The sequence below is a fragment of the Columba livia genome, chromosome 4, assembly GCF_036013475.1.
Source record: "Columba livia isolate bColLiv1 breed racing homer chromosome 4, bColLiv1.pat.W.v2, whole genome shotgun sequence".
Lineage (NCBI taxonomy): Eukaryota > Metazoa > Chordata > Aves > Columbiformes > Columbidae > Columba > Columba livia.
The window spans coordinates 2,742,372-2,755,229 of record NC_088605.1 but is presented as its reverse complement, the minus strand read 5'-3'; the positions used below and the strand labels follow the sequence as shown (position 1 = coordinate 2,755,229).

Below are 12,858 nucleotides of genomic sequence, written 5' to 3'. Positions count from 1 at the left end.
CAGTGTTAAAATAGCTTCTTAAACTACCAAGGGGCAATCCATACGATATACAAGGCAGCTAAGGTAAGATTCTCTTCACTGCTGTGTTTTCACCTTAATTGTATCACATACTTTTATTGTATTTTACTGGTTTCCTCCATTATATGATGAAATCATAGCAACACAATGCTTTCTGGAGGTCACTAAACAAATGGGGAATACTGTACCTGAAGAAAATAGAAACCGAAGGAAACAATAACCAACCAAAATAACCTTTTTCCATTCTGAAAAAGTGATAGTTAACACAGAGTGTCTGCCTTGAAGAGGAAATACAAAGCTGAGTTGCCATCGTTAACCTAAATCTTAATTCCCACTAAACCAGAAGACCAAACCATTAGCGTGGCAAGTTGGCCAAGTGAAATGATTCAAGCTGATCACAGGAATGGCGAAGCTCTACGCCTGATATTGTGTCTTTTACTGCAATTAGTCAGAAATGTGTGTAATTACAGTCAACACGCCTTTCATTCTCACTTCTAGGCTTGGGAAACGCAAACCCGTCGTTCCCTTCACCCTGACAGGAGACAGACACCGCTCGTGACCTCTGCAGAGATAAGTACGACACTGCCACCAACGTTTGACTCAAGGTTAAATCTATTTTGAATAGAAGGCGGCATTTCACCCCCCAATATACCACAAGACTTCACAATGCCTTGAACTTTTCTCTGTCTGGCACTTAAGGCTGCTGGATGTTTTATGAATGCGATGTTCTGCAATTTTCCACATTATGAAGACATATTGATAACTTGGTCTAATACAAAATTCTCCCCTCCTTGCAGCTTAGTTAACCAGTAATTTGTTAAGCCAACGAATACCAAAAATGTAGAGATCTGCGTCACTTATTGCAGTTTTACACATGCGCTTCCAAAACTGCAACTGAAATCGAAACTCCGCACTCGTACCCTACAGAAATATAGTTAAAAATGGATTAAAAGCTTATGACAGTAGGAACGAACCAAATACTCACCCCATCATAGAAAGCAATGGAAGTCATGTGCTTCTTTGGGATGGAAATGCTGCCGTGGTGGGGATCAGAAAAGAGAAGGCCGTCTGAAAAGAAGTGCACTTTGCCTAGGATTTGAAAGACAAAAATCGTATTAGGTCTAGATCAATATTTCAGTATCAGGTGATGAATGCCGATGCTTTCTGATGAAATCCATGCTCTTGCAGAATTCTGTTATATTTAAGCTGCAGCACATTTGAGTGAAGGTTTGGGATAGCACGTAGACAGCATTCAGAGCACAACCATTCCATCTTTCCTGGATGTCCCTATCAAGGGCAGGAATCATGACCCTGATTGCATTTGACTTAAATCTTATCCTCTGAAGTCAATATACTAACACATGCAATGCAGACAGTAAAAGAAAAGAAAGAGGAAAAATACAATGACAATTTTCCTTTCACTTCCTGACCAAGACAATGTTTAAAACAGAAAAACCCTTTATCTGCAGGCTTGGATTTTCTTTTGTGTACAGAGACAACTGTTACCGGGCCCACAAATTCCCTAGAGGCCAACAATCTAGTGACAGCCAAGAGAGACGTGGCATTCATTCCATCTCTGCTTTTCTTGCCATCTTACGGACATTTTGGTTCTTTACAAACCTGCACGACCAGGGAAAGCAGCTGGAAAATGAGAAACAGCAAGGCTAGAGGGTGTAATGGATAAAAACCAAAGCGACATCAGCAAAAAGCTGATTTTTGACAGGCATAAATCCGTGAACGAATGACTAAGTGGCTGCCAGCTGGATCTGTGCTACCAGCGCTGGGCCAGGTATTAAAAGCAGGAGCAGATCTCACACAGGGAAGCACATAAGTCAGCAAAAGGAAAAGGTTAAATACCTTTGTGAAGAAAAAAAACATAAAAGGAAAAAGTGACATTATTCAGAGTTACGTCCCGCAAAAGAAGCCAAGCAGCAAGGTAACTAAAACACTGAGCTAAGCGTGGCCACACATGTAACACAACCTGTCAAACAATGCTTGGGAGAAGTAATAAAGAAAGATGTTTTCATCTTGAAATGCAACTTAGAAGATTTTCAAAAAAGAACTTGATATGAAATCAAATCACCACACCTAGACATGATTTCAGGCCTGTATCTAGTGCAGTGTCTCAGGAGTCAGTGCTGGGGCCGGTATTATTCAATATATTCATCACTGACTTGGATGAGGCAATAGAGTGACTGTCAGCAAGTTTGCTGCTGACACCAAGCTGGGAGAAGTGGTGACACTGGAAGCTGTGCTGCCATCAGAGACCTGGACAGGCTGGAGAGTTGGGTGGGGAGAAATGTAATGAAATATAACAAGGGCAAGTGTAGAGTCTTGAATCTGGGCAGAAAAACCCCAGGTTGCAGTGTAAGTTGGGGAATGACCTATTAGAGAGCAGTGTAGGGGAAAGGGACCTGGGGGTCCTGGGGACAGCAGGGTGACCATGAGCCAGCACTGGGCCCTTGTGGCCAGGAAGGCCAATGGTACCTGGGGTGGGTTAGAAGGGGGTGGTCAGTAGGTCAGAGAGGTTCTCCTGCCCCTCTGCTCTGCCCTGGGGAGACCACACCTGGAATATTGTGTCCAGTTGTGGCCCCTCAGTTCCAGCAGGACAGGGAACTGCTGGAGAGAGTCCAGCGCAGCCACCAAGATGCTGAAGGGAGTGGAGCATCTCCCGTGTGAGGAAAGGCTGAGGGAGCTGGGGAAGAGGACACTGAGGGGTGACTCATTCATGGGGATCAATATGGAAAGGGTGAGTGTCAGGAGGATGGAGCCAGGCTCTTCTCAGTGACAACCAATGGTAGGACAAGGGGTAATGGGTACAAAGCGGAACACAAAAGGTTCCACTTAAATTTGAGAAGGAACTTCTTCCTGGTGAGGGTGGCAGAGCCTGGCCCAGGCTGCCCAGGGAGGTTGTGGAGTCTCCTTCTCTGCAGACATTCCAACCCGCCTGGACACCTTCCTGTGTAACCTCATCTGGGTGTTCCTGCTCCATGGGGGGATTGCACTGGATGAGCTTTCCAGGTCCCTTCAACCCCTGACATTCTGGGATTCTGTGACAGAAATGGCCAGTTCGTGCATACTTTCAAATTTTATCTATGGAAAAACACCTCCCGGGTCTGCAAATCCTCATTGTCAATCATGTCAGAGTCCCACGTGCCTCAAAAACAAGCTTAGAGCTCTGACAGCAATCCTGCTGCTATGGCTGGGAGTTTCAAGGTTGGGGACAAAAAAAGAAAGAAGAGAGTTGTAAAGGCAAATGGAAAGATAGCTTAAGACAATGGCATAGGTACACTCACCACATGCATAAATCCCAAAAACTATGCATCTCTCACATATTTAAAAAAAAAGTGGACCAACTCCTTAAGTAATTGCAAAACCACATCTCACCTTCTGCTGGTGTGGCCTGGGGGTGGCTGGAACAAATATACACCCCATCGCCTCCGGTGAGTAAAGTGCCCAGGAAAGATTTGTCTTCCTAAACAGGAAAAACAAACACTAATATCACAGACTGCATCAAGGACTGTAATCCAGGCAAGAAGAGTTTCTCATGGTTTTGCTTCAAAACTAAAGGTTTTTAAATAGCATCTGTCAGACCTTCTTTTTTACAAAGAGTTTTAAAGTGCATCGATACAGAAGAGCCAGTGAAAGATACAGCATGGCGAGGATCATGTTTAAAAGCACTTCCCCCCGTTTTGGTTTTGCTGGCGGCTATAAAGTTACAAGTTATTGTCACAACCACAGGGCATGGCTTTTTGTTTTCAGATTGTCAGTCTACTCAACTAAAAGTATATGACAGGAAAATAAATCTATTCGTAATGAAGATTTCTGGTAACCACAAATTAAACCACAAATGTGAAACTCATGTGGTTTAATATGTTCCCAGATCCCAATTTTATTATATTTTTTTTCACAGTGCTTAAAGTGTTTGTCCTTTAGACATTCAGCACACTAATTAAGTTTAAAGAAAGTTGCATGTAGAGTGGCATTGAGTTTTGAGGTTGGTTTTGAACCATATGAGCTCCATGGGTAATACCCAGTGAGACTTCCATGAAATCGTAGCTTTATTAGAACTCTTTTTGCTCTTGGGTTTTGTCATTCTTTGAAATAAAGAAAACCTCAAACTTTTACACACAATGTTTTGGGTTTTGTAGGTCAATGTTTGAAAAAGACAGGGCAGAAAAGGCAAATCTTTCATAGAAGAGGAGCAACAACAGCCAGTTTTGCCAGCAGCTCAGATTTTTTGCAATACTGGTTCTTGAGAGTTTAAGAACAACGTCTAGTTTTACCTTCAATATGTGCTGTGCCTTTTCAGAGAGTTTCACATCACTGTCTTCAACCTGTAGCCAGAAACAGTTCCCATTTGTATTGTTAGCAGATAAAGCAAGTCTAACGTGAAATAAAAAAGCACAACCACAAGGCAATCACAGATAATAAAGACCAGAGTGATTCTAAGACGGATTTGTGCTCTTCAGTTCTGTGTTACTGAAGTAATTCCTTGAAAGGCATTCAGGGATACTCCCCATTAAATTGTTTTATAGACTAAAATGATTTTGTATAGTCACAAAGCAGCGTATCCCATTCAATCTCATATTTTATTAACAGTTTAATGTCCAAAGTTAAAAATCAGAATAATATAAATCTACTAATATACTGTTTCAATCCACAAATTCCATGCTTTCCCCTCACACATCCACACCCTGACAACAAGTTTTTGTTTGTGAATCTATATTTGTAAGAAAAATCAAAGTAAGTTTGTGTACTAACCAGCCAAGAAGCGAATCTTGGGATGGCTGCAGTCAGGATTACGTGGCTGGTTTCTGAACTAATGCTGCCATCTGCAGGGAAGTAAATGGAAAGCAAAGTGGTCTAATAAAATCCATGTAATTCAGACTGTTCAATGAGATACTTTAACGACTTGAAATGTCTTTAGGAAATATGAACATTTCCTCATTATTTTAAGGAATGATTCGTGTTTAAGTGAAGCTTTCACAGCAGATTAGTTCTCAGTGCTCCAACATACACACAATTGTTAAATAACACCAAAATACATCCCTGCTTTTATTCTAGCTTAGGGTGTGCCTCTTACACTTCCTTAGCACATCTAATATCTTTGCCTAAAGCTACAGATTTCCCTTTCATCCAACTCTTGTCTGTGAACTACCCCAAATTAGTAGCCCATGACTCCCACTGTTGAGGTCGGACTGCTAAATTTAAGCTAAAATCCCTAATATTAGTGTTGGTGTCATTAGCTTCTTCCTTTGCTCCCAAGTGGTCTGACTCCCATGGTTAAAAACCCACAGCCTGTCTGGATACAAGAAATGATAAATATTGTCCAGACAGCATCAATATCTGCATTTCTTTGTCACATGTAAACGATGTGGAAAACATGCACTTGTCTAAAGTTCTGGAAACTCCTCGGTATCCTGCATTTTAAATGTCAGGCTGTTCCAAAAACAAGCTGTCTACATATCTTATCCTTTCTTAGTTTTCTTTCATCACTTCCAAAGAGCAACTGAAATTAAAGCGTATCATATAAAATCAGTGTTACAAAAGCGATGAGCACGAGCTGTTCCATTTTCTTCATGCAATAGAAAACATTCACTAAGGCTTACGATTGCACTTGAATTCTTACACCTCATCCCTGCTGTATCACAAGGCTGCCATAAACCCCAAGTCCTTTCCATGAGATTAGAGAAACTGTCTTGATACTTAAGATACTAATTACTAGACAAGCTAAAATTTTTTGGTCTTTTAATTAACCCAAAGGCTTCTACTGGAAACAGTAGAAGCTCTTTTGCTCTTCTGTCACAGCAAAGTTAACAGAACCACAACATCAGTGTTAGAATTGAAAGTTATTACCTTTCTCTTTGACTTGTATCTGTGATGTTAGAAATGACTCCGAAAAGACAACGGATCCCAAGCATCCTCTTCCCGTGAGCAAGTCTGGAATGTCAAATACCATCATAGACGCCTACAGCAAAGAACACAAAGGAAGGGAAAGCAGAACTTGAAATATTTCACTTGAAGCAGCAAACTTGGCATCTTTTAAACCTCCTCAAACACAACAGTTCAACATCACGGCAAAAGTCTGAGATCATAATTTTATGTTAAGGTTTCATTCCAAAATCCACTGTCTGGCTTCATGTTCAGACTCAGTCTTACCTCGGTTTCAGCAGCTGAAATCTGTCTCATCCCTGCCCTCCCATTTGTATTTGTGAAGATAAAAATCTCAGCATGCCCCATAAAAAAGCCACTCGAGCTCTATTTTCTAATAAAATGTATAATCAGAGGACTGAACAGCTTACTCACCGTTTTAATCAAACACAGGCTATCCTCATTATCTAATGGAGTGATTCTAGAACAACAAAGATAATTAAATATTTAAATGTTAGATCATTTTGAGCGACTTCCTAACAGCCAAAAAAAGCGATTTCATTTGAAAAATCAGCTCTTATTTTCTGTAGTCCTTTTCAGTCAATTAGACAGCGTGGGGATTAAAGAAGCGCAAGCTCGTGAGATCAACTCAATTAAAACCACAGTTTTAAAAGAACCTCCTAATGGGCTCACGCTGCTTCTGCTCATTAACAGTTCACAAAATTTGTCTGCCCCGTTGTTTTAGGGTTTTTATAAATCTTTTAGAGATTCCACAGAATCACAGTATCACAGCATGTTTGGGATTGGAAGGGACCTGGAAAGCTCATCCAGTGCAATCCCCCTGCTGGAGCAGGAACACCCAGGTGAGGTCGCACAGGAACATGTCCAGGCGGGTTGGAATGTCTGCAGAGAAGGAGACTCCACAACCTCCCTGGGCAGCCTGGGCCAGGCTCTGTCATCCTCACTGAGAAGAAGTTTCTTCTCAAATTTAAGCGGAACCTCTTGTGTTCCAGCTTGATCCCATTACCCCTTGTCCTATCATTGTTTGCCACCGAGAAGAGCCTGGCTCCATCCTCATGGCACTCACCCTTTATATATTTATAAACATCGATAAGGTCCACCCTTAGTCTCCTCTTCTCCAAACTAAAGAGACCCAGCTCCCTCAGCCTTTCTTCATAAGGGAGGTGCTCTACTCCCTTAATCATCTTTGTTGCCCTACGCTGGACTCTCTCCAGCAGTTCCCTGTCCTGCTGGAACTGAGGGGCCACAACTGGACACAATATTCCAGGTGTGGTCTCCCCAGGGCAGAGCAGAGGGGCAGGAGAACCTCTCTGACCTACTGACCACCCCCTTCTAACCCACCCCAGGTACCATTGGCTTCCTGGCCACAAGGGCCCAGTGCTGGCTCATGGTCACCCTGCTGTCCCCAGGACCCCCAGGTCCCTTTCCCCTACACTGCTCTCTAATATGTAACTTCCCAACCTATACTGGAACCTAGAATTACAGATACAAAACCATTAAATGCAAAAGCACTTAGTACGTCTTGTATGAAATAATCGAATGTTTTCTCAGAAGTTCTGACACAGGAAGAATACGCTTATTACTGTATTAAACCCACTAATTAATAACGAGAAGTGTAAGGCAGCGATACGCACCTTCCGTGATTATTCACGGCCTGAATTTGAAAAACGATTTTGGAGCTGTAGAACAGAAATTGTATTGGTGAAAAAAGTGTTTCGTACTTCTCCTACACATCGAAAAATATGCAATTTTAGACTTAAAGGTAAGTAACTGCTGAAGTGATTTAAAAAAGGCAAGAAAAGACAAATGAAATCATGATAATGATTTTAAAGGTGTATTATGAAGTCTTAGAATTCAGCAGCCAATCAAGTTCACTTTAAAATTAACATTTTGTGTATTTTTCCCCAAAGAAACTAATACATCAACACAATCCATCCATACTTGAAAATACATACCGTAATGCAGATTTAAGTTGAGTTAAATGAAGGGTGTCTAATGCAGACACGAGCACCTGCTCTGCTACCTCCTTGGCCTGTAAAAAGAATACAGAGACTAAAACCTCTTTTCCCATAGTCCAAAATCCCAGCAACTACAGGAGATAAACAGGAGACCAAACACTAAACACGAAACACCACCACACTGATGCACCAGGCTAAAATTTGTTTCATGCCATGTCTGATTTTCCTTATTATAAGTTTAGGAAAATTCATGAACGATGGAAAAACAGCTGTAAATGGATTACGATTATTCTCTGGATTTTTTTTCAACCTAATTCAGAAAGACTGATGGAAGCCACAATATTAACTTCATTAATGTTATGTAGTTGACCCAATTTTTTAAATTTTGGTTTGTAATCTTATATTTCAAGAAATCCAAACCGACAATGACAATGTACAGAATGCGTGCTTCATTTACCTTGGATTCAGTGGAAGTTTTAGCATAGCACTCAATGCCAGCAAGCACAGCCTCTACAACAGCAGCATAGATTTGCGACAACAGCACACTGAAGAGAAATACAAACACAATATTTACTAGACAGACAGAATTCCTTCCTCCTTTGTTTAAAGGAGTTTTTCCCTCTCATAACACAACTGCCTTACACAGAACAGATCCTTGTTCAAAAGAGCATAGAAATAGGTTTATACTTAACCCCTCAGTTTCAAAAAATAAATTAGAGCGAGTAAATTGCTCGGATTTGTCCTGGATTTGTTAAAAACAAGACCGGTTCTCTTTCAGTGATGTTTCTTTCAGCTCAGTCCTCCTAGGTGCCTGTACTTCTCTGAGTTTTAACCTGCATATTTTACCTCGGATGCTGCACTCGGTGCTGATAAGAGACCAATGTGATGCTGAAGAAGCTCATGTGTAGATTTATTACTATGGTAGCTAAGAAAGACTGAACAGTTTTCCCACGTTCCGTTGTGAGGGGACGTGTTTGAGGAGGGGTGGATTGAACAGGTGACTAGAGCTGACCAGCGGAAGTATTCCATCCCATCATCGTCACACCCTGTCCTGGTTTTGCTAAAAACAAGTTTCTCTTTTAGTGAATTTGCCTGTCAGCTAAAGCCTTCATATTAACTGCATTTTCCTGGAGCACCAGACACGTGTTTTGGTAAACCTAGCAATGGAATGCAAACTTATTGATAAGCACGGATGGACATCTCGCAAGAGGGGCGACGAGAAACAAAGAGACCAAGAAACTGACCAACTGTGTATAACATTCCATTCACGTGAATACTTCATATAAAGTGGGAGATCACGAGGATCTCGTCCCTTTTGCCTTCTTTTCCCTTCTGCTTATGGCCGACATTAGAAGAGGACCTTGCTAGTCGTCCCTGTGAACTGAGGCCTAGTGACAGGCTGAATCCAGCTCCGGTTGGCTGCAGAGTCCAGTCCAGGACTTCAGGTGCCGGCTCTGCAGTTGCTGAGACTTTCAAGATTGGTTTTGTATATTTTATATTATTTTCTCTATTCTTATTAGTAGCATTAGTAAAACATCTTTAATTTTTTCCAACTCTCTTCACTCTGTGCTTCTTTTCCTCCCAATCGCCTCTCCTTAGTGAAAAGGGGGGAGAGGGAGGGGGAAGTGTGTGGGGGGGAAGAGGGGGTTAACAATACATCTGCCAGGGTTTTATTGTCACCCCGCAATCTTAACCCTCGACACACCCCTATATAAGAGGGTGATCAGAGGGTCACGTTCTCTTCGCCCATGGCCGGCATCTGGAGAGGCCCCTGTCTGTCTGTCTGTCTGTCTGTGATCCTCAGGCCCTGCATCCTGCAGCCAGGTTCCGCTTTGCTGTGCAGTCCCGCCCGGGACTTCGGGGCCTGAGCTGCAGCTGCTGGAGCCGCCAGCCCCGCACCCCCAGCTCTGCTGCGCAGTGACGCAGCTCCACATCCAGCACTTGACATCGGCTTTGTATAGTTTGTATATATATTCTCTGTTTATCAGTAGCATTAGTAAAACCCTTTGAAACTCTCCAACTTGAAGTCTAAGTCTCTCTTCCTTTCCTCTTACCTCTCCAATCATCTTTCCGATCTAAAGGAAGGGGTGGCAGGAAATGAGGGGATAACAGGGGGCGTCTGCCACGGTTTATTGCCGCCTTGCCTTAAACCGTAACAGGATTACATAATATTTTGGGGGAAAAAAAACATCCCAGCTTGGTCCAAGTCCCTTCTTCAAAGGGAATTGAAAAAATTATACAGAAATAACCAAAGATTAGAAGTGACTTGTAGCTCCAGAACTATTGAAAACCCAACTGCGCCCAACTAAGAAACACCAGCTAAATTGGAGCAAAAAACCAAATACTTCACCAAAACAGCCCTGTACCCCCAAACTTTAACTCCTCTGCAACTGTGAGATGCGGAGGGAGGACAGAGAAGGATGTGGCATATGAGCAAAACGCAAAGCGCCCCCCAAGGATGGGAATAAAAGCACCTGAAGCTCCCAAACACAACCCAGTGTGGGGGAAGCTCAACATGCACCAGACACCAGGCAGCTTCAACAAGCCCTGTCAATGCTCTGTTCTTTGAACTTCAGCCCAAATAGCAGGAAGATATTTTAAAACCAAACCTTCGTACTACTTTTTGAGGTTTCTTCTCTGTCATTTCATGTACTAACAGATGCATTTAACTTATGTTTTCCATACACACTCGTTACAGGAAATGTATAATTCTTTCTGAGTCTGTAATCATCCCTGTCTTCACTTAAATTCACATATATGTCTGCAAGACAACACTTCACAGTGGGCTGTGCTTCAAATTAATATGCTCTTCTTCCCATTTTAAAATTATAACACTAACTATGCAACACAGAAAAAGGTGGGGTTTTTTAAGAAATAATAGTATAAACATATTAAATATTTTCTTAATATTTATTATTTAAGCTAATAAAAATACAAATTTACCCCGGGATGCTTAAAGTGACACAGTCACTTCATGCAATTCAGCCCATCTGTGCTCTAGGTCCCAGTTCTGCTTCCTAAACACAGGTTAATTTGTACTAATTTCCACCTTTTCTTTCATTGGAAAATCCTGAGAAGTCAACAAGATTCAACTGCAAACTAATCCTGAAATCATGAGGCCAAGTTTGCCCCAAAAAGCTCATTTTACTGTTGTTGAAACTACACAGAGACCCTTCTAAGAAATGGATATTCTTATCAAAATACTGCTTTATCAATAGACCCCTGCTTGACTTAGAAACCCTCTAAAAATCTCAGTTAAAACTGTATTTAGCAAAAAGTCTTGGAAGTAGGACAAGAAATATTCTATATGCTTGAGGAGAACATAGATCTACACAAAAAATGACCTGTCGAAAGCAACTTTACAATAAAAAGATGAAAAATGTGCTGCTCAGTCTAGTAACTTCATATCATAATTATCAAAAGTCAAGAGTGCTTATAATGAAAGGTGATCACTGCAACATCTTTAATATCTTGCTAACGTGTCATGCACGCTTGCAACATGCTCCACTGCCGAAGCAAAAACAAGCTACTAAAATTAAAGATCCCAATTAGCAAGGAGGACAAAACCTCTATGGAAAAGTCTGGTTGATGAAGCTGGAGAGCGCTACCCAAGCAGACCCTCCGCTGTGTTCTTCAAGCTCGACAGGTACGTACAACACGTGGAGAAGTGGACATCAAAATGGATAAACAGCGTTATTTTGCGAAGCTCAAAATGTGCCGAAGCTTTGCAGACAACTAATAACAAATTTCAGAAGTGAACTTGTATCTATCCTTTAATATCGGGAAATTTCTTTGCAACTTTGAGTGTCCCCATTGGCACTTTCACTAAATTTCACTAATCTCACATGCTGCTCAGCTTAATGAAACTAAGTTACTTTAACTTCTCTATGGAACATGCTCCCATTCAGTTATAAACACTTTCCCTCTCTGTTTAGGTATATAAAATACATTCTAATTCAAGTAAGTGTTAAGATAAAGCTTTAGTAAATATAGGTTGTACAGGAAAAGGGATGTCATGCTAACAACCCCTAGTTTGGGCATCATGTGAAACCCTTTCATATTCACTTTATTCTAAATAAAACCGTAGCTTTGCAAATGCCAACAGCCACTAAAAGCGCTTGTGACCTACTAGCAAAAGGTAGAAAGAGTGAAGAAATAAGAAAAAGTCGGCAGCTTACACTTGTTCAGCTTGCTTGTGCGTCTCATTGTCGTTTCCTGTATTAAAAACAACAAAACGAGTCTGTTTAAAGCACTTTCGGAAGCGTTTACACACAACTTCTTGGGTATAACATTTCTGCTGTGTATCTTACACACGTATTTTATAGAAGTGCGGCTTGTTTGTTGGTTTTAGAAAGGAGCAAAGAGGTTAACTGAGTGCATACATAAGCCAAAACTAAAAGCTGCATCCCCTAAAACCAGCTGCGTTGGGTCAGAATAAACATCTCTTGTGCTGTATCTTGTCTCCTAAATTGGCCATTCCTGGATGCCCAGGGAAAAGCACAACTAGAACAAGCACAAGCTGTGATCCCTTCTGTTTTGCAAGCTCCAACCATCCTCTCATCAGGTACTTTCTGAGCTGGATGTGGTTTCAAGATATACAGTAACCCTAAGGAGAGAGACTCATGCAGCTGTTTCAAATGGGTAGGAAAATCAAGATAAAGGATAGAAGTTAAATAATTTTATCAATAATTTTAAAAATCCTCAGTTATTTTGTAAAAAACAAACAAAAAAAAGGCTGGCTTATGTGACAACTACCACTTGAATTACTATAATTTTGGGGACCATTTTTCTATAAACCTGTATGGAACAGGGACTCTCTACCTTCCCACTGAATTTTGATGCAAACACAAACCCTTCTTGGCCTTTGAATCGTTCTTTGCGAATATCTGACAGATATTTGCACATGAACGCATGTAGGATGTGCAAGGGAACAATTCTGCTACAGTTTCACGCCCTGGCTACAGAATTACACAGCATCCACCTCTCT

General features: G+C 41.3%; 1 protein-coding gene across 1 annotated transcript in view; it reads right to left on the bottom strand.

The window, feature by feature from the left end:
• Positions 1-12,858, bottom strand: part of DNAAF9 (dynein axonemal assembly factor 9) — a 78,194-nt gene that overhangs the window by 32,138 nt on the left and 33,198 nt on the right. Inside the window, exons 12-21 of the mRNA XM_021292872.2 lie at positions 12,050-12,086; positions 8,329-8,416; positions 7,869-7,945; positions 7,548-7,592; positions 6,328-6,373; positions 5,878-5,989; positions 4,783-4,853; positions 4,305-4,355; positions 3,406-3,493; positions 1,004-1,107 (exon numbers count right to left, since the gene is read on the bottom strand). Of these exons, the coding sequence (XP_021148547.2) occupies positions 1,004-1,107; positions 3,406-3,493; positions 4,305-4,355; positions 4,783-4,853; positions 5,878-5,989; positions 6,328-6,373; positions 7,548-7,592; positions 7,869-7,945; positions 8,329-8,416; positions 12,050-12,086 (719 nt within the window). The remainder of the gene's footprint in view (positions 1-1,003; positions 1,108-3,405; positions 3,494-4,304; positions 4,356-4,782; positions 4,854-5,877; positions 5,990-6,327; positions 6,374-7,547; positions 7,593-7,868; positions 7,946-8,328; positions 8,417-12,049; positions 12,087-12,858) is intronic.